Source organism: Nilaparvata lugens, chromosome 3 (assembly GCF_014356525.2).
Source record: "Nilaparvata lugens isolate BPH chromosome 3, ASM1435652v1, whole genome shotgun sequence".
In the NCBI taxonomy this organism is placed as follows: domain Eukaryota; kingdom Metazoa; phylum Arthropoda; class Insecta; order Hemiptera; family Delphacidae; genus Nilaparvata; species Nilaparvata lugens.
Genome location: NC_052506.1, coordinates 81,834,193 through 81,860,584, shown reverse-complemented (window position 1 = coordinate 81,860,584; position 26,392 = coordinate 81,834,193). Strand labels below are relative to the sequence as shown.

The window sequence follows — 26,392 nt, the reverse complement described above, 5'->3', positions numbered from 1 at the left end:
TGCCGATCCTCTGTTTTGTCAATGCCTTCTATAGACGGTAGCTGATACAGGTTTATTTATGTAATATTAACTGTTCATTCTTGTTTAAAATAATAAATTATATTTTATTAAGCATAAATTATTTTTTCCAATAATTTCATGAGTAATTTTTATAATAAATTAAGATAAAATGTTTTGTTAATTAATTTTTAATTCTACATTGCTATAGACGATCTGCCAACAGAGGAAAGCGAGAAAGAGATAGTGTTATCCACTTTATTGAATGATAGACAACGATAGAAATACCATTGCTAATCAAATACTGCCATTATAAAGTGGACTTCATCATAACAAAATAGTTATTCTTCATTTATGAAAATTTATAATTCAATCATTGAAAAATATATTTTCTTGACAAATAAAATATAATTGATTATTTAAAACATCAGATATACCGGTATCAGCTATCCTCTATAGAAGGCAGTGGCAAAGCAGAGAATCGGCAACGCTTTTCTCCTATCTTCCTCCACCTCCACTACTCTGTTCAGGAGTTCAGAGAGCACTATGAACCTCGAGATGGTAGATAATAAAATCATTTCATGATTACAAATAAAAATTAGAAATCTAAGAACCCTTTTAAAATTGTTCAATCATGACATACATGTTTCACGACATTTTTATTTATATTTAAGAGCAGCCCTAGAGAAAAAAGTCATTTCATGATTGTTTAACGACATGACAGATCCAAACACCCTTTTACAGGAGGTCAATGGATGCAATGAAAATAAATAGAATATTATAACGTGGACCTCACTATAACCATTTCATGCATGAGTGGGGAAGTTGGAAATATTAAGGTGAAATGAAAACGATATTGTCAGTTCCACATAATTTATTTGAGCCAAACTAAAGTTTCAATGCACTAAGGCATTATGTGGAACTGACAATATCGTTTCTATTTCACCTTGATATGGAGAAATTCCACACTATCCCTGTTCATAGTATACATTTTTCATTAAAAGTTGGGAATACCCTGGCTGGCAGCAAGTTTAGCAGCAATCTGAGTCATCTGCCTGCTGTCCAGGATCAAATTCTGCATCTGAGACTGACCGCCTTGTTCAGTGAACTTCTGGAAGCTGTTGATCAGATTCACCAATCTGAAAAAATCAAACATGCATAATCAATATCATTTATACTTTCATACAATAAGTACATCATCGAAATGATAGGGAGAGGAAAATAAGGTTACCTTATTACCAATCAATATCATTTATACATTCATACTATAACTTCATCATCGAAATGATAGGGAGATGAAAAATGAGTTGACCTTGTGCTATTCCTCTCCCAAATTTAGATAAGGTTACAAATAGTCTGAAATAGGTCAAGGACTAATATTCTTTATACATTCATACAATAATTACATCATCGAAATGATAGGGAGAGGAAAAATAAGGTATCCTTGTGCTATACCTCTCCCAAATTTAGATAAGGTTACAAATAGTCTAAAATAAGTCAAGGACTAATATTATTTATACATTCATACAATCAGTACATCATCGAAATGATAGAAAGAGGAAAAATAAGGTAACCTTGTGCTGCTATTCCTCTCCCAAATTTAGATAAGGTTACAAATAGTCTGAAATATGTCAAGGACTAATATTATTTATACATTCATACAATAAGTACATCATCGAAATGATAGGGAGAGGAAAATAAGGTAACCTTGTGCTATTCCTCTCCTAAATTTAGATAAGTTACACATAGTCTAAAAGTACAACAGTGTCAGTTTTTTGCTGTACATAACTATTGAATGGGGTGGTGTCAGTGAATGAGTCACCTATGCATTCCAAAACTTTCTCCCCATCACTCCACTGAGTTGCAGTATCAACCGAGCAATGATTCAGTCTTTAGGTGCCATTTAGTCACGACAGTGCATGAGTCGCACTGTGCATAAGATAGGGAATGACAGTATACGGGGACTGTAAACGAACCAATAACACAGAATTGATGGCTTTGCTTGATGTACCTTATTGGGCTATGAAATGGTAATCATCCAAATGTTCATAGGCGTAAAATACTCCAAAAAGATGGAAAAAGTAATTATATAATTAATTAATATGTTTTGACAGTAAACAGAGTTTATAACACTATGAAAATTGATGTTGTAAAAAGTACACCAAGCGACTGCTCGTGTGATTGAGAAGGGCGCGACTAATATTATTTATACATTCATACTATAACTTCATCATCGAAATGATAGGGAGATGAAAAATGAGTTGACCTTGTGCTATTCCTTTCCCAAATTTAGATAATATACATAGTCCGAAATAGGTAAAGGACTAATAGGTTATATTCTAATCTAAAATAGCTAAAATCTGAAAAAATAACTTGTAAGATTTTGTAGATGAAAAGAAAGATAGATGATTTTATTTTCACACTTGAAAACATTACAATTGATGTGGGCGAAGTTGAGGCAATAAGAGCCTCCTCTTCCCCTTACTTAGCCCACGACGTTAAGATGTAAGGTTTTATAGTGTGAAATTGTTACCTATAATAATATTATAATATAGCTTTATTTACATTCTTATATGAACAAAAACCTCTCTTATGAGGTATATGTGGTCGGCAACAACTGCAATTTCACATTAATTTACCTAATAATTTTTTTCACTTTCCAATTCAATCTGTCAATAATTTTTACCCATTGTTACCTATAGTCAGTTGGAAATATTATTTAGTTTGATTTATTTATTTAAATCTGCCGAATTAAATTTGATAGAGAACAGGGAACAGACTTAACCCATTGCGTGACTCTGACGTAATAATCCGTCAGCAGCTGTCAGCTGTTATATAGAAAAGTGCCCCTAACATTATATATTATGTCATTCACTTCTCGCTTTTCTCGCCTTATCCATCTAAGGCCCATTTCACACCAAAGCTGGACCGGGCCCAGCGGAATCGGCCGGAGGCGGATCAGTCGAGCGGAATCTGCCTGCGTTCGCACTGAAGCCGATTCACTCGATCAGTAGGTTTTCTAGCCTTGTAGTGAGAACTCACTACGTGGGAAGATCCAACTAAACTGAAAGAAGGCAGAATCCGCTTGGCCGAAAACGCTCGAGTTGGGCGTCAAGCCTACTGTACAAATCCGCTCGGCTCGGCCCGGCGTTGATTTGAATGCTCCCGACTAAATCCTGTATAGTTAGCGCGCACGCGGATTCCGCTCGGCCCAGTTTTGGTGTAAAACCCCACTAAGCCAGAGGGCACCCTGGACCCATGACTGAATCATCCAGAAATAGCATGGTTTTAGCATGAAAATGCAATAATAAATTGGAAAACATAGTTGTCACTTACAATGAGCTGCTCATCGATTCTCTGGAAATTTCTGAATCGTTCTGATACTTGTAGCAGGTGTTGTTTGCCGTGCAGAAAAAACTCTGCAAAAATGGCAGACCACCCGCCGTTGGCATGGCTTTCTGCACAAAATGGCCTGCAAAATGGCGGCATTACATCAAAAACAACAAAATGGCATTACATCACATCGAGAATAATAAGGGTGTGATCACATTGGCAGCATTTATGTGCAAGTGCACGTCAGATCATGCATGAGCTGAAAAACAAAATTTGAAAAGTTCAATTGAAACACGTTGTGACTTGCATCTACTGCTCATATCAGTAACCAGCAAGTGCAAGCGTTCAGTGTGAGTATTTCTAATGCCCTTTCCATATTTTGTTCCTCATCTGCAATTTCGATTCTTTCGAAATTGACATTACATTACAATCAAGTTCTAAAAATTGTGTGTAGTTGAATTTGTCAACAAAAATAATGCCATGTATCTGCTGTAATATTGTGCTTCCTCGTGAGTTAACAAAATGATCATTGAATACACAATACATATTACAATAGATTCAGCTTCATTATTAGAACATGATTGAGAACATATTTATTCAATGAAAATTGTCATTCAAAGAATTAGAAGATTTTAAAAGGTACATAATATCAGATTGGAATCTTATAAATCCCGCAATCACATAATTGGTCTTGGACGAATAAAAAATTAATTTATTTACCTTACTTATTTATTTTATTACACATTTTATTTATTTTAATTTTACTCACATTCATGAATGTCTTCACGCAAGTCCTTTGTTCTGACCCACATCAGAATTAGAAAAAGAAAGAGAGGCCAGATCACTTCTACGATACATCGAAACTGTAAAATATGCAAAAAAGAATCAAATAAGTTTTATTTATCATCATAATTATAACAATTTCACAATAAATATTATTCATAAAGCACAGAAATAATGGATGTGACAAAAATCAATTTGGAGCCAAAGAAATCTTTAAAAAGAATATTCATGAATTTATTGCAACAATAATTCAAAGAGAATCAAAGATGTAGGCTAGTTGAATACAAAATAAAGAAGTTGTAAATTACACAAAACTTGCAAAAAAATTCAAATCTTGAGAGAAACAGTTGAACTTATCGGCCTATTGCCTATGATCAACACCTCTCACAAAAGGTTGAATCGAATGATTTATTTCATTTAATTGGGTGGAATTGTTTCTACAAAAACTGAATACTGAACCAAATAATCAATAAATGCAAATATGAATTAAAACACTTATTTCCAAGATAACTGAAATTAATTCATTTCAATAGAAGTTTATTAGGTGTAATAATATTGTTCTCATCTATTTTACTATTCAGGACGAACTGTAAGTAATAATCCGTTTTTTGAACTATTTTTAACGACACTACAGTCTAATTTTTGAATATTAGTTATTAAAACTAGTACTCAGTGTGAAGCGCTTTCGGATTTTTAAATAATCAAAAATTAGACTGTAATGTCTAAAAATAGTTCGAAAACGTGTAATTGTTACTACACAAACTGAATACTGAACGAATGAAAGCGAATATGAATTTAAACACTTATTTCCAAGCCATACAGCAAATTTACAACAAAATGGAAGCTACCTACTATGTGATAAATTGTCTCTTATAAATATATTTGTGTATATTTTGACAAATATCAAGAGTTTTCCCTGGAATAAAGAAAGTCAAATCAAATTCTATCATACATTCTAATAACGTATTTCATTAGGGCCACTTGATTTGTTAGTTGAAAAGTAATTCCATAGTACCTTTTTGTTTTTAAAAACAATTCTATCATACATGTTTTTATTGTCTGTTCCATTTTATTCTACATCTTTCGCAGCTTAGTTTGTAACAATTAACTTTAATATCGAAGTATAATAATTGAATCAAATACGGTATTAATATTATTCAATATTCATTCAGTTCTTATTCAAATACTCTGTTCAATGATACGAGTTATTTAGGTATCTAATCAAACTATATCATTTCCTCATATTATTCTTATTTTCATCACAATATGATCTTTTCTAATTTATGCATTTTTTTTAAACATCTTTATTGCCCATAAAAACAAATACAAAATAAAAAACTTACAAAAGAAATATTCTAGATTATAATATTATGCTATTTTACAAATAAATTAAAATTACATGGCACCGCCATGTATTCTGGCATTCATTTGCCAGTTTCATTATTTCAACGATAATCATAAAGGTAAATAATTAATGATAAAAATTTTGTCATTTTGTGTACAGTATATTATTTATTTTCATCAGCAAATTTCAATTGCAGTATTAACTTTCATCAATTAAGTCGATGAATAAAATAGATTAAAGAAACTGCTCCATAATGGATTGAACGAATAGATCCATTACGAACTGAAATATTTCTAATCAAGTTTTAACACTAGAATGATGACTTGTAGACTAATAATTGTGAAAAATTTAGTAAGTAAATATTTAATATGTTTTACAATTATTATTATCATTATTATTATAGTCTGGAGGATGTTATTCTAGATTTAATACTTGATGAAATATATGTTCTCAACTCAACATGACACAACTTTATTCGTTTTTTATCCACATGTTTCAATAGTGAATTTACTTCATAAGTTTTTATTCTCCATACGAGTAAGTTTCCACATTCGATCGGCTAAAACCACAAATGAAAAGGGCAACCAGTAAGCAGTAACATATTGGAACTGGAATAATTGACCATTGTTAGGATGTACAGCGGGTGATAAGCAGGCAAAACGACAACATACTTAGTATAATGGCAGATAATTCATCACTTATTGTTCGCAATTTAGACGGCTATTGAAGAAACGGGACCTTGACTTCAAAATATCCATGCATTGAGCATTCGTGTTTATCCCCCCACACCTGAGCACTGTTTTCCAGGCTTGTTTATGAATTATCAAGCGTCGGACAAGGATGAAATGTGTAGTGGGAGGAGGAAGAGAGAGAGAGACAAAGCACGACGTGGGAGACAGTGAGAATTAGGAAAGGGAATGAAAATCAATAACATGAATAAAACAATAATTATATTGGTTTATATAGAGCATTCAAACTAATCATTATCCAGCGAAGGGCAGAATTGTTTCCAATTTCTGTAGGAACGCAAACAACTCATTTTCATTTGGAAATAATTATAACGGAAATTGATTGGATGACTTTAATAATTTCTCCCAATTGTCCTACTCAGTGATCGGTCTGTAATGCTGAAAGGTCTCAGGGTTTTTTCAAGGTTCAATCCGGAATACATTATTTAGTTATCACAGATTCTGGGTAGTTTTTTCTGTGGTTGGGTCTGTTTGTAATATTTTATTTGTAGTATTCTTTCTTGATGGCAATGCTTAAGAAACTTTGACAAATCTAATGACAGCAGTGTATCCTCCATATCAAGTCAATTTTGATCCAGTTTTTGCAACAAAAAATTATGTGTTTTCAAGTCAATTTATTTGAATGGAAAAACACATCAATGTGTCTTTAATATTAAGTCAATTTTGATGCAGTTTTTGCAAAAAAAAATACCCAAAAAACATTATGTGTTGAGAAAATATTTCAACTGGGACAAAAATAAAGCAACAGACTACAGGTGACACAATATAACGGGGTTTCTAGTACTGTTTCTGAACAAAAATATCCTCACTGGTTTCCAAACAAAAAATCTTATTGTAAACACTAATTTGAAATTGTCAATCACTTTTTATTATTATAAATTATTATAATATATACAGAACCAGGTTTCGTGGCTTTACCAGCTGAAGATGTGGCTGGTAAAGCCACGAAACCTGGTTCTGTATATATTATAATAATTTATAATAATAAAAAGTGGTTGACAATTTCAAATTAGTGTTTACAATAAGATTTTTTGTTTGGAAACCAGTGAGGATATTTTTGTTGGCTGGTAAAGCCACGAAACCTGGTTCTGTATATATATTATAATAATTTATAATAATAAAAAGTGGTTGACAATTTCAAATTAGTGTTTTCATTATGGAGAAGTACCACAATATCACTCACAACACAACTGTAAAGTTAAAAAAATCTTATGTTTTTATTGATTAACTACTTTGAATGAATGAATGCTGTTACCATAATTTAAACCCATTCTTATTATTTAAATCTATTAAACAATTGAAACCATTAATTTTTCACTTTCATCAAATAGTTAACATGAAACATGTTGTTATTAAATAATTCATAAAGGGTACTGAGATTTTTATTTTCTTTCTATAGTTTGCATATTATGAAAATTGAAAATTCAAGGAATAATCTAGATATGTAGATAAATGAACAGAGACTAAAATAATAATGGATTCAACTGTTTTGCTACACGAAAAAAATATACATTAATGTAACTTTATATCACTTTTTTGTTATTGAAAAGAACGACTAGCAGTCGAATTTCTTCAATGAACTCTTTCACTCACTGTGACAACGAGATCTTTCGGCAAGTCTACCATCTTACTGGTTGTAAAATAACATAATTTATGACAAACAGGAAGATGTTAGACTTGCCGAAAGATTTCGTTGTCACAGTAAGTGAAAGAATTCAATTATTGAAGAAATTCGACTGCTAATCGTTCTTTTCAATAACAAAAAGTGATTCAATAGTAAACAGTTCGAGATGGAAAGCAACATTGAATAACTTTATAAATTTCAGGACTAATAGCTGAGTTTTGATGGATGAATAAATGAAAATTCCATTCACAGCTTAATATTGAACTACAGAAGAAAGAGAGGTAGCAAAATAGCAGAATTTCAAATGAACTCTAATAGCAGACCTGGAAGCAATTAGAAGAAAATCGCAATTGCTATTTAAATCAGAGACCCGCCAATTTCCCAAGTCGGAAATATCACAATAATTAATGTCAATCTGAATCTGGATTGAATATTCATAGTTCAACGTTGAAACCTTGCCTCGCCCTACAGAATATAAAACTGTAGCTGATGAAACTGAATAATTCATGATAAGGTATATCTTAAAAAAACTATAAGTTTACTGCACGTTTAAAAAATATAATAATCACAATATTTTATACATAATTGATCTTAGTGTGAATTTCTTCAATTTTTTTCTGTATTAGTTTTTAGGATATTTTTTTTCAAGTCTTTGGTCCGGTTGCATAGAAGCCTGTTAAATTTTAACCATGATTAATTTCACAAGAACCAATCAGAGAAGGCTTTTTTGAAAAAACGGCTTTTCTGATTGGTTCTCCTGGAATTAATCACGGTTAAAATGTAAACGGCTTTTATGCAACCGGCACTTTGAAGATTTGATATAAATCCTACAGATGCCATGAAAATAATTCGTGAATAAATTATACTACTAATCATTTCAAAAATAAAAACACAGAGAATATTAATAGTCCACCTCAGATTGTTTCATACATGAGGAGAATAAGAGGCCTTGATGATGAAAAATCAAAAGATTTAATAATTTTGCATAAAAATTATAGAATCGAAGGAGCATTTTTTCATCTTTATTATATTTCTCACAAAACGTTGTACACAAAAAAAGACTACTTCGATGTTTTAATTTGTATGTAAAAGTACTAGCATAGAGAAACAATACCATACCTAAGTAGATATCCCATGGTATAGAGCGTTTATGTCGCAACTTTTACTGTTATCTCAAGCTGATAGTCCACGTAGTTCTTTCCTGTGAAGCTTTATGACGCTGGTAGTCTCTCATATTGTGCCGTTCATACACTCTAACCCGGTCAAAACAGTAAAAATCGACAATAATCGACAGTAATCGGCTTGAGATAACAGTAAAAGTAAAACGCCCTATACCATGGGATATCTACTTACGCTATTGTTTCTCTATGGTACTAGTAGCCCTTACCACGAAAATAAATATGATTAATTATGATATGTAACTACCGTTTAAATCAATAAATATTATGATTATAGTGCCTTTTTATATAAATTTATTAACTTATAATATTATTAATTTATAGTATCTATCATATTTTTAATGTAAGTACTGATTGTAAAATGTTATGGCAAATAAATCAATTTCAATTTCAATAGTGAGGTCCACGTTATAATGGCAGTGTTTGGTTAGCAATGGTATTGCTATCCTTGTCTCTCATTCAACAAAGCGGATAGCGCTATCTCTTTCTCGCTTTGCTTTGTTGCCAGATCAACTTTAACAATGTAGAAATTGATAGATAATCAACAAAATATTTCATCTTAATTATGAAAATTCATTATGAAACTATTGAAAAATATAATTTATTGTTTAAAAAAATATAATTGATTATTTTAAACGAGAATGAACAGTTACTATTACATCAATAAACCTGTATCAGCTACAGTCTATAGAAGGCATTGTCAAGACTGAGGATCGTCAACGTTGTTCTCCTATCTTTCTCCTTTTGCCATTATAACGTGGACCTCACTATAGGTTCACTTCACCTGTCTGCATTAATTGAATAGGAACCATTGATGTATTCATGTTGTTTATAATATAAGGAAGAATGACAGTTTAAAGTGATTCTCACGCTATAGTTGAACTTTTCAATAATAATTATTTTCCTCTACTCTGTTAAGTGTCCTCTACTCATTTACTTTCTCTCCCAATTGAGTATATTTGAAAGCTATTAATAATGCACACCACCCTGTCACTGAACTTGTTATCACCGTTATAATGCGTCACTCATGTAATTATTTCCGTTAGCTTGCGTCAATTCATAGAATATTTTAGTTTAATCCATTAAACCACAAGCAATTACAAGTCATGAAATATTTTTAGCTGGATCCATTCAAGTGGTTTCATTCTTTATTTTGTGTATTTAAAGTTTGTTTCATGTTTTTACGAAAGTTTTACTATCAATCTATCCAAATTCAAAATTGTTTGTTTTATTCTAATCTATATTCTCAGATTGTGATTTGGAGTAGAAATTGAAATGGACATAACCTATGTATAATATTTGGATAATTTGAAACTAAATTAGGAAATTGGAAAAGCTTTAGGCAATAGCCTGTTTTTTCTTTTTCGATCATTGTATTGTTTGTGCTAACCAAATAAAAAATAAAATAAAATAAATATCTCTAGCTCATTTAATATACAGTATAGTATGTGTCTGGAGTGGCAGTATAGAACTCTACGTGCTTATAAAAGAGCTGCCTTTATTTTGAGCTGGAAGGGCGGAGTTAGGGCACAGCCGGCCCTCTCTTACACTCAACCCTCCAATATGACGCTAAATTTAACAAATCTAATTGAGGAAAAAAACAATATTACACGTAAAGTTAATAATGAAGATAATTGGATTAAAAATAATGAAATGAAAGAATTCTTTATTTAGCAAACTTTCAGGTCCTCTCAACCTCGTAATCAATGAAAAATATGCATAGTTGCTATATTTTTTATAGTGAGATAAATAACATAAAATTTATGTTAAAGCATTTAATGCTTCCCAATTAACCCTATTATTCATGAAGTGAATAATATCTTATTATTTTGTTCTTACTTTTTTATGCCAATATTTTGTATACTTTATTCTATGCCAATATGCTACTTTTATATTCTACTCCTGTTAACTATGTACTTATCTTGTTGTTTTGCTGTTTGTCTTTCATATACCGGTACAGGGTGACACAGAATAACGGGAACTTTTAAAAACGCCATAAGACATTAGTGGGAAGGGTAAAAATGATTTTATTGAAACTAATGTAAAATTCAAGACTTGCCATTTGAGAATAATTAATAATAATAATTATCTATCACTTTTTGACAATTACTTCTTCAAAATGGCTTCCTCCTGCACGAATACACTCTTGAAATCTGTGTTGAGATTCCGGAACATTTCAGCTGGGATATTGTTAATTTAATTTTGAATTGTCTGTTATGATTCAACCACGGTTATTGGTCAAGTTGTGAAAACGTTTGATTTGAGATAGCTCCACAAACAGAAAATCGCAGGTGGACAGATCATGGGACCAGGAAACGCAGATGTTGCAGCGATCAATGAGGAATCGTCAACACAGATTTCAAGAGAGTATTCGTTCAGGAGGAAGCCATCTTAAAGAAGTAATTGTCAAAAAGTGATAGATGTTATTAATAATTCTCAAATGGCAAGTCTTGATCTTTACATTAGTTTGAATAAAATCATTTTTGCCCTTCCCACTAATGTTTTATGACGTTTTTAAAAGTTCCCGTTATTCTGTGTCACCCTGTATATTTTTCTAATTTCTATAAATAACTTATTGTATTTTTATTACACGTAATTTTTCTCTTATTATCTAATATTTGTAAAAGTGGTGTGTGTACAGTTGGAATTTTAACAAATGAATATCACAATAGAACCCTATACGTAGGCCTACATGTTTTATGTATGTGTAATAATGTAATTATAATATTGTATATATTTTCTACTTGATAATCTATTACTGTACTTGTAAAAGTAGTGTGTATAGTTTGACTTTGAATGAATGAATAAATAAATATCACAGTAGAACTCTATGCGTAGGCCTACATGTTTTATGTATGCGTAATAATATATTTATAATATTGCATGTATTTTTTCTTATGATTATCTAATGCATGTAAAAGTAGAGTCCACCGTTGAATTTTCAATAAATAATAATATCAAAGTAGAACCCTATGCGTGAGCCTAAATGTTTTATGTATGTGTAATAATGAACCTTGAAAGCAGTTACAGGAAAATCGATGTCGGCTTCATTTAATGGAAATTAGTTTGAAAATTTCTAACACTCAAAACATCAGCTCACCTTTTGTCTTTTCCTTATCAGCAGATTTTTCCAGATCAGCATTTTCAATTGCAAAAAGTACGACATTTTGACTGGGTTCGGTCAGCACCATCACCTGGAGAACACAGATTAGCACATTACTGTCAAATTACTGTCACACACTACAATGAAAACGGTACCTACTTTTAGGAGTGGCAACCAAGATAAGAGAGCTTTTAATTCTGCTACATTGAGATCCACCTCCAACTGTCAGTATTCTCCATAAATATCATCAAAGTTTCTCATTTAATCAATGCTGACAATTTGAAGTGAATCTCAGTGGCATACAAACTGTCAGTATTCTCCATAAATAGCATTAAAGTTTCCCATTCAATTAATACTGACAATTTTAAGTGAATCTCAGTGGCATACAAACTGTCATTATTCTCCATTAATTGCATTATAGTTTCCCATTAAATAAATGCTGACAGATTAAAATGAATCTCAGTGGCATTCTACCTCTAATCAAACTGAGTACGATATCAGTGACAATGAAAATGAAATCATAGGCTCTTGTAGGAGGAGACAGTACGGTGGATGTGGTACTCAAGATTTGTCTGAATTTATTTGAAATGTAGTTCATGTTATGTAAGTTGGGGTTTCCCCAATTTCGCTGTCTCCGAAACTAGAATATGTATGAAATAGATGAATATACATTGAAATGTATTTCAAATAAATGTTGTCACATAATTTGTTTGCATGGGAAGAGAATGATGTATTATTTCTCTATAATTGAGAAGTCAAAGTCAAAACTAGACTTAGAGTTGTTATTGACCGACGATAAAGCAAATTTCGATGTTCTCTGCTTTACAGAGCATTGGTTAAAAGATGAGGAGCTGACTGCATTTTCTCTACCCGAATATTTTCTCAAATCTCACTATAGCAGGAGCATTAGAGCGCGCGGTGGCTCATGTATTTTTGTACGAGGAAGATCTGTCACCAGCTGCAGCAATAGAGAGGATTTAACTAATCTTGGTCTTGAAAATTCATTCGAATTATCTGCGGTTGGAATAAAATTAAGGAATGTGACAAAGAAAGTTATAATTTTATGTATTTATCGCACACCAAATTCTGATTTCAGCATATTCATTGAACGCCTTCGGTCCGCCCTTGCAAAAGCAACTAAAGATAAGCAAAAAATGCTGTTCTTATGTGGGGATTTCAACGTTGATTACTTATCAGAAAGTAACAACAAAACGTTACTTAGAAATTTACTTGAAACGTTTAAATTGTCGAAGATAAGTGAAGGACCAACACGAATTACCCAGAGATCAGCAACAGAAATTGATTATTTGATAACTAGTCATCCTCCGCTTTTATGTCACGCGCGTACCATTCCCTGTACTTTCACTGACCATGAGGCCGGTGCAGCGTCTATTTTGACGGAAAAACAAAAAGTAGAAAAAAATCGAGTTGAATTTTCCTCAAAAGCAAACAAAAAAACTTTTCGTCTAGTTAATGATAAAACGTTGTATATTTTAAATAAGAGCCTGCAAAAAGAAACTTGGAAGCCTGTGTATGACAGTAGAAACATGGAGGAAATGTTCAACAATTTTATTGCAATTTATCTCAAACACTTTGATAGCTCAATTCCAAGACTAACATCGAAGAGTATAAAAGATAACAAGTTGAATTGGATAACTAAAGGTATAAGAGTATCTGGAAATAGATTGAAAACTTTGAACTTGTTAGTGAAAAGCTATTCTAACCGTAATATGATGTTTTCCATATTGACGCAAACAGGATTGGCCTATTTTAGTCTTGAGACTTATGTAAAAATTTATAAAAGTATTTATAGAAAGGTACTAGTAGGAGCCAAGAAAATTGCAGCAAACAACTATATAAATACTTCAATCAATAAAACAAAAGCTGTCTGGAGATTGGTCAAGTCGGAATCAGCTAAACTCTCAGAGCATCAAACAGAAATTAGTATCTTCGATAGAAACGGATTCATAAGAACAGGGGAAAATGCGGCTAATTTATTAAACAGCTACTATGTAAATACTCCAGTCGAAATATCTCAAAATATAATAGACACTACAAATATTAACAACTATGAAAGATTTTTAAAAGATTCAGCTCCAAACCGTAGTGACTCTGAACCAGTAGAATTGAATAAATTTAAATTGATTGACCGTAAAGAAGTTTTTAAGTTAATAAAATCTCTATCAAACAAAAAATCATGCGACACATTTGGAATCTCTAACAGTTTGGTGAAACAAACAGCCTTAACAATTCTCAATCCTTTAACTTATATTTTCAATGAATCTCTGATCAGAGGAATTATACCGTCAAAACTTAAATTAGGTAAGGTGATTCCTCTATACAAAAAGGGTGACCGAAAAGATCCCGCAAATTTCAGACCTATTAGTAATCCACCCGTATTTTCAAAACTTTTAGAATATGCCGTTTTAGACAGACTGAGGACCCACTTACAAGAAACAGGTTTTTTAACAAAACAACAGTTCGGTTTTAGGCCAGGACTCTCAACATCCGACGCACTTTTCCACTACATAGATGGGGTGCTTTCGGCGGTAGACGAGGGTTATAAAGCATGCGGTCTTATCGCCGATTTATCAAAGGCGTTCGACCTAGTTAACATAGAGATATTGTTGAATAAGTTGCAATATTATAGATTAAGTGGGTCCGTGCTGAGCTGGTTTCATTCTTATTTCCAAGATAGATTTCAGAGAGTCGAGCTGGAGGGTCTCCATCAAGTTTATTATTCTCAATGGCTAAAAACAGGATCCGGCGTTCCTCAAGGGTCTGTGTTGGGCCCGGTCCTGTTTATCCTCTACATCAATGACTTGCCCGCTCATCTCGCTCCTTTCGAATGTATAATGTACGCCGATGATATAAGTGTCATGGTGAAAAGCAAAAACCAACAGAACATGAAGACCGATTGTGAGCTTGCTCTTGAAAAACTAGACACTTGGCTTAGAGCAAACATGTTATCTTTAAACTATAGAAAAACAAAAGAAATTAGCTTCAGGTCAGCCGAGAGAGCACCTTTAAGAATAAAAAACCAAGAAATTGAATGTGTTGAAAATATCAAGGTGTTGGGTGTAGTTATCGATGACGGACTGTCCTGGAGGCCTCACATAGACCATCTGCGAAAGAAACTAAACTCTGCTGTTTTTGTGATTCGGAGCGTAAAACCTTTGTTAAATATTAAGAATTTGAAAAGCGTCTACTATGCACTGTTTCATTCCCTTCTGTCATACGGAGTCGCGTTTTGGGGAAACTCAACAGAATCAATTCAAATATTCCGAGTCCAAAAATGGGCCATTAGAGTTATGGTAGGTGAGACAGTGAGAACAAGCTGCCGACCTTACTTCAAAGAGCTTGAAATCCTTCCTCTCCCCAGCCTTTTCATTCTTGAATGTATTTGCTTGATAAAGAAAAATGAGAACGATTTGAATAGAGGATCTATGGTTCATTTCTATGAAACAAGGAGACGTCATCATCTTAGAGATGAACATCATCGAACAACCCTTTTTGCTAGAGGTGCTAAGAGTTTAGGTATCAACCTTTTTAATGCATTGCCTGACCATCTTAAAAATCTGGAATTTGGAAAATTTAGAAATGAGTTGAAGAAGGAGCTACTTAAATTTTGTTTTTATTCCGTAAACGAGTTTAATGAGTATTTCTCCTGCAATTGAGTAACTCCTTTACGAACTATATTGCCATTAGAATTCAAATTGACAAATCCTTAATACCCCTTTAAAAGGAGGTCATGGGAAGCTTAAAAAATATCAAATATCAAATATCAAATTGGAAGAATAAGGCGTTGATGTTGTTAATCTATTGTATCTATTGTCTATGAATAGATGAAATGAAATATGTCACCTGGTCATATGGGACATATATATGAATCATTTATATTTATCTCGTATTGATCAGGATTTTAGAGTTTTTAAATTATAATTGTTCAATGAACAGTGTTTTTGTCTTTGAACAATTTTTGTCATCGTCAGAAAGATTGTTTATTTCATTTGTTGTCAAAATTAACGTAGCTTCTCTTTTTGTTTTCAATAACAAACGTGTCGCTTGTGCGACAGATAAAAATGCGTACTTGAAATGGCTTTCATGTTTGGCATTGACTGAGTTTATATTAATACCCAAAATTTAACTGTTGGCAGAGAGCTCGTTCGTTAGGACTGTGAGTTAAGTCCGGCTGATCCAGTGAAAAAGGCTAGATTTCGTTTCGTTTTATAATACAGTTATTCTGTCACAGATCCGGGCAGTTTAAAAATAATTGTATTGTTAAGGGAGACGGGTTCTGAGCCTATTCATTGGTTCAGTTGATATTTGTTCTTTTAAAATACTAATGTCGCAATTAAACCAGAGGATGCCAAAAGGGGAAGCCATTTCAAAAAGGTAGGTGACTACTGAATCATTGTTCTTAAATTTTCATAACCACAAAGATTGAATCATCATTAGCTGCAAGCGAGTTTTTTCCCCATAAAATTCATATCAATGTTTTTATAATAAAATTAATCTTGTTTTGTTTTAATGTATATATTATGTTAAATATTCATCAATTAAAGTTATAGTTATTCTGTTCTCTTTTGTTATAATAATTTCCCCCCTTACATAATTGGTGAAGGCACATCCTGCTTACATATTTGGTGAAGGCACATCCTGCTTACAAATACTACTATATTTATAGAACATAACGGAAAACACTTTAAAGTTTTATAATATAAATTGAAACAGGATACACATGACACAGATAGATAAAAAACACTTAAAAACTTACATTACAAACGAAAATTCTCGGGAGCTGGGCTCCTTGCCTGTTTGATTGACGAAGGGAGCCCAGCTCCCGAAAATTTTCGTTTGTAATGTAAGTTTTTAAGTGTTTTTTATCTATCTGTGTCGTGTGTATCCTGTTTCAATTTATATTATAAAACTATATTTATAGAAATATAGTATACTTTTTAAAATTCATATAAATCTTATTAAAGAAGGTACAGAGCAGGTTTTGGTGTTGTTTTAAAGGAAAACACTTCAAGTTTTTTTACCTTAAAATAAAAATGTTCTATGTGACTTCCGTTGGTTATCCTGCAGACATCCCATCGATAGTCGATTTCTTCCCAGACTCGCACTAGCCTTTCAGGTGTAACTTGCTCAACAGCAGCGCAAATCCTTGCTCCTTGTTCAGGTAGAGTGGCTGGCAAAGGAGGTACCTACACCACATCTTTAATGAAACTCTACAAGAAAACATCCAGCGGTGATAGGTGTGGGGAACGAGGGGACCATGCAATTGGCGCATTACGGCCAATCCACTGATTTGGAAAGCGGTCATTAAGAAAATCCCGGACGTCAGTCAGATAGTGTGGTGGTGCACCATCTTGCATATAGAAAACATTTCGTTCTCGGTTATCCTCATCGATCTGTGGTATCAAAATTTTTTGCAACATATCAAGGTACACTATGCCGTCTTTCAAACCGAAACACACAGCTAGCACGCTCGGGTCCAGTGAAGGCAGCCAGCCATTTTTGATGTAACTGCCGCTAGCGCTTGTACGGCGCAACCAGGCACTAGCGGACTACGCGAGTATCAAAACAACACCAAAAACAGCTCTGTAACTTGTTTAATAAGATTTATATGAATTTTCAAAGTTGTGAAGTTCTTTTTGAATTACTCTGTATATTCATATATATATATATATATATATATATATATATATTATATATATATATATATATATATATATATATATAGTGGTATTGAAGCCATCAACGTATTATTATTTCACATAATATGCTCTTAGTTGATACATGATGAAAGATGAATATGAGGGTATAATCTCATTGAATGCGGCGTATATCTGCAAGTGCACATCAGATCATGCATGAGCCGAAATAGCTATTTATGTATTAAGAGCGTAATGCGCGACTTTGATAATTTTGCAAGAGCGATAAAGAAGCATTACGCGCGAATTACATACCAATTTTTTTCTACAACTGCACAAACCTGTTAAATCACTTATATCTGGCAGAGTTCATGATAATTAGTCTACACTGATATCCATCATGGCTGTAGAATCGGTACAATTAACGACTTTTTAGGTTAAGATCTGACCAAGAGTGGTTTGTCTTTTGGCGAGCTGCTTATCATCAGCTGATTAGCGAGCGTAAAGAAACTCTGCGCATGCGCGAATGATTGCAAGCGTAAAAAAAATCTACTGCGCATGCGCAGATGGTTAGCGAGCGAAAAAGTAGATTCTCTTCAGAAATAAGCTTTTTTACGAGGAGAATTGAGTATGTAAATTCTTTTTCGCCCCACTTGGATGTAATGAGCTGGTTTACGTGTGTCATATGGAGGCCGAAAGTAATTGTTTTCTGACCAGGCCGGTAAAATTTTTACGGCCCTAGGGCTGTAAAATAACCTTGAAGTCAGCTGATTCTGATTTGATGTGAACATGTTTACAAAATAGTTTATGAAACGGAATCAGTTTATGCTTCTAGAATTGAATAAAGTTTTTGCAATAAGATACTATCATTTTATTTGGATGAATGAAATACAAATGAGATATTATAAACTATTCAAATTCAATTTTCAGAGTATAATAGAATCTAACCTCAAACCTCCTAGTAAAGCGTTTATCACGGAACATGGTGGATAAACGGAATCATTTTATGCTTCTAGAATTCAATAAAGTATTCTGTAATAATATACTATCATTTTATTTAAATGAATAAAATACAGATAAGATTATAAACTATTCAAATAATTCGATTTTTCATAGAAGGATAGAACTTCTAACCTAAACTTCCATTGACATTCAGATCACATCGGATTGGCCGAATTTCAAGTGTGCCAAAACAGCTGATCAAAAACTTTTTCAAGTGTGATAAACCAGCTGATCAAAAACTTTTTCAAGTGTGATATACCAGCTGATCAAAAACTTTTCATTATTTGTGTTTATCATTCAATAATATTAAAACATTTATAATAATATCATCTTATTGTCATTTGGAAGAATAAAAAGTATAAACTCAACCTCTTACATAATTGAACATAATATTTTAGGTTATTTAGACAAATCAGAATAAAAAATAAAAATACTTGGACAATTTCTTGATATTCAGATTTGCTAGAGCTATGACCTTCCACTTTTGCTTTCGGAAGTGCTTATAATAGACAATGAGAATAATATTATTATTCTCATATATATATTGTTTATTTTTCTGTGTGGCGAAAAATTACGTTCTCACCATGGGCAAAAATGTTTTTCCGGCTCTCAATCTTTTCTAGTCCTCGGCCTACGGCCTCGGACTTGAAAACCGATTTCGAGCCAGAAAAGTCTCATTTTCGGCCCTAGGTGCGAAATATACTATTTCGCCACACTGCACAGGAAGCAGCTGTTTTCCAGTCCCTACATAGATCTGAAAGACATTGTTTGCAGACGACTCTCGTCTGACGTCAGAACAGGTTTCTTTCCGGCCTAGACCGGAAAGAGTACCCTTTCCAGCCGCTAACATGGAACTAAGAAAGGTGATCAAAAAACAGCTGATCAAAAAACTTTTCATCATTTGTGTTCATTATTCAATAATTAAAACATTTATAATAATATCATTTTATTGTCATTTGAAAGAATAAAAAAGTATAAACCCAACCTCCCACATAATTGAACATCATCTTTTAGGTTATTTAGACAAATCAGAATAAAAAATAAAAATACTTGGACAATTTCCTGATATTAAGATTACCTCAGATTTGCTAGAGCTATCACCTTCCACTTCTGCTTTCGGAAGTGCTTAGTAAACAACTATTCTCATATATATATATATATTATATATATATATATATATATATATATATATATATATATATATATATATATATTGTTTATTTTTGTGTGTGGCGAAAAAAAGCGTTCGCACCATGGGCAAAAATGTTTTTCCGGCTCTTAATCTTTTCTAGTCCTCGGCCAACGGCCTCGGACTTGAAAATCGATTTCGAGCCGGAAAAGTCTCATTTTCTGCTCTAGGTGCGAAATATACAATTCTTCTTCTGGCAGTTGTAGAAAAAACAAATTCTGGATAAAGCCATTGAAACACGTTGTGATTTGCTTGTAGCTGCTCACACTGAACTCAATCAGTAGGTGCATACGTTCTGTGTGAGTGTTCCTATAGCTCTTTCCAGTTTGTTTCTCAACTGCGCGCTTGGTCTTGCATAACAAAGCGTTCACTTGCACGCATCTAATGTGATCACACCCTTATCCAATATATTACCATGAACAACGAAAATTATTTTTCTTCACAATGGAAAGTTTTGAAAAATGCACATCAACAAGTCATTTTCCAACACCTTATATCACACTATTAAATTAAAGGCCTATGTCTGTTTTCTCCATTATTGCAATACTATAAATGAATGAATGATGTTTTACTTCCTTGAACCTCTCAACAGTCCTAGGAGTTGTCATGTTTTTCCCTCAGTAAATTGTTGGTAGTTCAAATTTGGACAATTGAAGGAATATTACTGTACCGATTCTATAGTATAAGATGAAAATCAACATATATGAGTACATGATTCATTGATCAAATGACTGCTCATTGGATTAAATTTATTGATGTTATATTATATAGTTGCTGTATCATTATGTTGAGGGAAAAACGGGACAAAATAAATATTGTTACTAGACATCAAATTCAATTAAATGTTTATTTTCAATAATGAATAAACAAAAGATAAATTACAAACAAAATAGACGAGAAACTCATTCTTATGCCAAAGTAATAATTTTCATCTTTTATTAAAATTCTTCTCATATACAACATGTATATAAATATAGAATTCAACATAAATTACACAATATTTATCATATAAGTAGTAAGAAATTATTTACTTCTCTATAATTATTAAGTTCTGTGACTACCCAATGAAGCTAATTCTAGCTTATATTGGAGTATTGTTCTAATATTTCATGTATAAAATTTATCTATTTATTTGTGGATACATTTGCAAATCATATAAATATGATCGGAATAGAACAACAGGCATGGCCCAAAACTATTGAATTTGCAAATATTGATAATGAATAACATGTCCGAAAAATGGTTTTACTGTTTACAGTTCAAGTTCAATTTTTGTCCAATATATAAATAAAACTATAACAATCTTTTGGAACACAACAAGATAATAAGAATTCAAGTAATACAGTAGTGCCTATATTATAATGCAAGTTTGTGAATACACAAGCCAGCTCATGAAAGTGTAATTCTTTAACGACAACTCAAGTCTTGAGAATTGCATCTCAAGATAGAACTTAAGAATTGCTGTTGGGAGTTGAATTCCAAGCTTGGTAAATAGGATACCAGGTTGGTCACCAGTGGTGTCCGTATGTAATGTAAGCTGAGACACCAGCAGTGGCTAGGCTGGTGTCTAGACACCCGAGTGAGACACCAGCCGACCGCTAAAACTTGGTGTTCCTAGCGTAAATAATGGAGTGTTGAGGTATATATATAAAATATCGGCTCTTGTAGTTTTTTTATGGAGGATATCATTTTACTTCATCAGTTTTCAACTAAAAAAAAAATCCAATTTGAGTGAACATTCATCATTTACTAGCAATATATTATAAAATATGTATGATGTTTTGGTTGAAGTGAGAAGTAACCCTGTGTTAGAAAATAAAAAGAAAAGCTAGATTTATTTTTTAAAGTAAAATACATTTTTTAAACCAAATCTTCACTAATCAAATTTCAAAATATGAAAAAGACTGCAAATAAAATTTAAATACTGCAAAAAAACCATCAATTACTGATATGAATCAACTAATGACGCATTTTTTCAAAACACAAGGACAAAGGATAAACAGAAGAATATACCGGTTCTAAGAATTTATACCTACAATTATCTTATTGCATAATAACATGACACTCAACTTGGCATTTTTGACAGAATAATACAAATAAATTTTAAATAAATATAATGTAGAATTATCAAAAAACAATAAAATAATTTAGTAATTTGAAAAAGCAAAATTCCAGGAATTCACCAATATAAACAAATTAAAGTATATAGCAATTAAAAAGATCCTGTACAACACTCATTTGCTGGATAAATATAAATAAATGTTTACAAATTATGGGAATATTATAATCACCTATCATACCATAATGTAACTAATAACAAATATATAATTAAAAATAAATAATGTTTACCTCCTTTTATCCTCTAACTCTGATCGCAGAGCGAAGCGAAAACAGAATGCGCACACCAGAAGACAGAACAGCTGACAGCTGACAAACTCTCAGCCACTGCCTTGTATAAACACAAAGCAGTATTCTTCAAAGCCCTTTGAATAATCCAGAATATAAAATTATATTTAAGTAATATGATTCATAATACTCGGAATTACTAGGTTATATAACCAATAATTTTTATCTCATGTGCTATAAATAAAAATTTTGGGAGTTTGAAGGGAAGAAATTCAAATGTCAAAACATCAAATACTTATATCGATGCTTCATTTTAATCGATAGTCGATTGTGAATTGACTATTGCAGCCGATGTGCGATGTTTCAGATTTCAGATTCTGTGGTTGTGTTGTGATTTTGATCTGTAATTTTGTATTTGTGATAAGGAAGAGTTCAACACTGATAATGTTGTTGTTATGTATTGATTTATCAGAGCTGATAATGTTTATAGTTCAACTAGTAGTTTTTCCTCAATTTCAAAGTTGCGATTCAGCTTCGCCTGTTAACTTAGCCCTGCTCTGAAGATTAAGTTTTTTTAGTTTTCATTCCTTTTAGTAATAGTAAGAATATTATAATAATATTCTTAGTCTAAATGGCTAGATCATCTTGTATTGATATGAGTTTGGAGATACGACTGGTAGAAGCCGTTCGTTGTGGTGATGCAAACTTGATCAAACATCTTCTCAATAAAGGTACCAGTCTATTATAATTATATTCACATATTTTATTTATCTGTTACACGTCTAGGGGCTAAAAGTCTTGTAAAATTAGAACTTACAAGGATGTAGGATGTGTACATGTACACTAGATAATCAGAAAAAAGTTGCTGTATGTAATAATTAATTTACTGCTTAATAATAAGTTATTCAGTAATCCGTCAGGTACGGTAAGTAGTTTTCATCCATGACCGGCAATCATAGGACAGATTTCATCAGAAAGTAAAAGAAATAAATCATTTACCTATCTAGTTTGTGCCTATCCATTCTTCCATTTTCAACAATTTTACAAAACATTTAATTCTTATGAAAAAGGCTGACTTATTTCTGTGTGCAGTAGCATACCTTGTTTACAGCATGCTGTCACCTGTAAAGAAGTCATATGGATTCAAATTTGGTCTATCACTTAATTGATCAATTCATCTCATCATCCACCCTCAAGTAAAAGTTTATGTGGTTATCGTAGGACGCTAGTATGTTTCAGACAACACTCCTTATGTGAAGTAACACAGAAGAGTTGACTAATGAATAGGACATTGTTATATCGGCATAACCACCTATACTTCTTCTTTATCCTTCACCCCAAACGTTTGGGATCGATGGCGTCATAATACATAACACTACTTAGCCAAACAAATGATTATTCTTAGAATGGCAGTGTGTGGGATCCAACCTAGGTATTGAACCATCTATTGATCAAGAAGATTTGTTATTATGTGGTTGTGGACTCTACTCCCATATATGACTGGGATAACAAAGGTGAGTCATTGGGAGGAGCTGCTTCCTGTCCACTCCCTGTGAATTTTGGGGTACCTCAGGGTTAAATACTGGAGCAGATCCTGTTTATCATAATGATCAATGACCTGGACAACAATTGCTCGACTCTCCTCTTAGCTGACAATTCATCATTGTTGACCATCTGGCATTGACCTTCAGCTGGTGTTGGGGATGTCAACGGAGCATCTGCAGTCTTCAACTTCATGGTTCCAGGCAGGGGTGCCCATCCCCCCCCATGGTCCATGTCGCAAAATCCCCCCCCCCCAAATTTGGCATGCATTTAGGTACTTAAAAACTGTTTATTGGAAAAGTCCACCCCATTTTCCATAGATTTTTTTCTAAAAATCCCCCCCAAAATCCAGCCTCATGTCGCAACTTGCGACATCAGGGGCCTATTTCACAAAGGTACAAGTATTGTTACCAACCATGGTTACGAACAAGTACTTGTAGTTACAAGTTTACAAGTACTCACGTTTCACAAAAATTTATGATCTACAAGTTTACAAGTTTACAATTTTACAAGTCTACAAGTACTTCAATAGTAAACATAACCTATTTTCATGATGATTTCCTTTTTTCATCCTTTATAAAGGTTACTTGTACTTTTCAATAATTACTTTGAAAATATTTGAAAGCAATATAATGTTTTTTCTACAGTCTACTTCATTTATTGCTGAATTTGTAACCTACACACTATATGTACTCTGTATATATATAGTAGATGTACTATATATAATGTATACTATATATACTGTGTATATATACTATAGTACACATAACCTATGAGGTAACACATTAATAACTATTTTGGAAATTATTAAATTTGATTTCCAGATGCATATATTTCCAAAATTATCAATTTTAGAGGGATATAGGGCATTTTTGATTATTAGAAATATTTATTGAATATTTAAAATAATTTTAATGATCACTTGTAAATCCTTTACATAGCTTTCCACCTCGGTAGAAATTTCATAGTTACGAACAAGTAATTTTGACAAAAATTGTTGGCTACAATGAAAATGTTTGTGAAACACTTGTTCGTAACAAGCAAATCACTTGTAAACTTGTAGAAATTCATTGTAACTACAAGTTTACAATTCTGCTTTTGTGAAACGCTAGTAATCAGCTGTTCTCCAAAACCATGGTTGGCAACAAGACTTGTAACCTACTTGTACCTTTGTGAAACGGGCCCCAGAACATGCTGTGGACACTCCTGGTTCCAGGTAAATCGTTTCCAACTCAATGAGAACAAGACACAAAATATCATCTGCAGCTTGTCGCAAAGTCTTGCCTCATGATCAGGAGCTGCTGGGCTTTGTCTTGAATTCAAACCACAGCTGGGCTAGCCACATCCAGCAAGTGACTAAGAGACTGTCCCGAATCTGTTTCCTGTTGCTCAAGCTATCCCTTATCCAGTATTGCGCTAGAACTCGTAGAGAACGGACGTATAGTGGAGTAGTAATAGTGTAGTGTAGAAGTAGTGAGTCAGCAGTTTGTTCGCGATTAAAAGTGGAACAAAAATATTGCATCGAGTATCGGTCGTCAACCGCGGTATTTTATGCAAGCAAAGCGACCTGCTTTTCGCGGCGGTAATATAGCTCCGTGTGCGTGAGTGTTGATTACGAGTGCTGTTTGAAATGTATGGTAGCGAAATCGCACTATGTCCGACTTAGTGAAGCCACAAAGTTTTCCTGCATCAGAGCAAGAAGAAAGGGAAGCCACTAACGAGAGCATGGACACCAACAACATGGCAAATACACCAGAAATCCAGTGTTCACCGGATCAATACATAAAAGCAAATAAACTCAAATCTTCAGCCGAGCAGGTACTTTTCATCGCCTGGAAGGAATCTGATGAGAAGAGGAAGGAGCTAGAGAGAAGCAACGCCGAACTCTTGCAAAAAATGCAGGATTTGGAAAAAAGATTTCTCAATATTGAGAAAAAGATCCATAGCCCACAGCCTACTAGCTCAGCAGCCGAGAACTACTCGACAAATGAAGAAGAATTGGCTAAAGAAACTGAATGGATCAGAACTCGTACTAAGCAGGCTACCAAGAAGAGGAAGCTTAGCACCCCATCGCCAGAAATCAAAAATGAGTCTGCAAAAAAGAAGCAACAAAATTTGAATAATAAAATCACTCCTGTGGAAAAACCAATCAGTGAGGAGGAGAAGAGGAAGAAGAAAGAAATGCCACCACCGCCAATCATTGTGGATGGTATTAAGAATCTGAATGTACTTCTTACGAGTTTGAAAAAAGTGTCACCAGCTGACAAATTTAGGATTAAACTGTTAAGTAAAGAAACATTTAAAGTAAATGCAGTTGATTCGGAAACTTATCGGAATATTACCAGAGAATTGATTAAAGATGGGCTCAGCTGGCACTCCTATGAAGATAAACAGTCAAGACCAATAAGAGTGATGATTAAAAAGCTCCATCACTCTTGTAGTACAGAAATGATTCTGGAAGATTTGAAAGTAAGAGGACTGAAAGTTCTAGAAGTTGTAAACAAGCTGAGGTGGAAGACAAGAGAACCATTAGATATGGTCATG

The 26,392-nt window shown here is 33.0% G+C and overlaps 2 protein-coding genes across 4 annotated transcripts in view; one reads left to right on the top strand and one right to left on the bottom strand.

Moving 5' to 3' along the window:
• Positions 1–22,429, bottom strand: part of LOC120350291 (retinal-specific phospholipid-transporting ATPase ABCA4-like) — a 29,174-nt gene extending 6,745 nt beyond the window's left edge. The window contains exons 1-5 of the mRNA XM_039422916.1: positions 22,310–22,429; positions 12,110–12,203; positions 4,100–4,193; positions 3,334–3,469; positions 1,012–1,136 (exon numbers count right to left, since the gene is read on the bottom strand). Coding sequence (XP_039278850.1) covers positions 1,012–1,136; positions 3,334–3,469; positions 4,100–4,193; positions 12,110–12,175 — 421 coding nt within the window. The 5' untranslated portion in view covers positions 12,176–12,203; positions 22,310–22,429. The remainder of the gene's footprint in view (positions 1–1,011; positions 1,137–3,333; positions 3,470–4,099; positions 4,194–12,109; positions 12,204–22,309) is intronic.
• LOC111056199 (ankyrin-3) overlaps positions 16,374–26,392 on the top strand; it is a 51,297-nt gene continuing 41,278 nt past the window's right edge. Inside the window, exon 1 of one of the 3 annotated variants that reach the window (XM_039424788.1) lies at positions 16,374–16,507. Coding sequence is in view for 2 of the 3 variants with exons in the window: in XM_039424786.1 (XP_039280720.1) it covers positions 22,938–23,037 (100 nt within the window). In the remaining variant the exon portion in view is untranslated. Of the gene's footprint in view, positions 16,508–22,643; positions 23,038–26,392 lie in introns of those variants that run through there. The other 2 variants (XM_039424786.1, XM_039424787.1) reach the window with 2 other exon arrangements.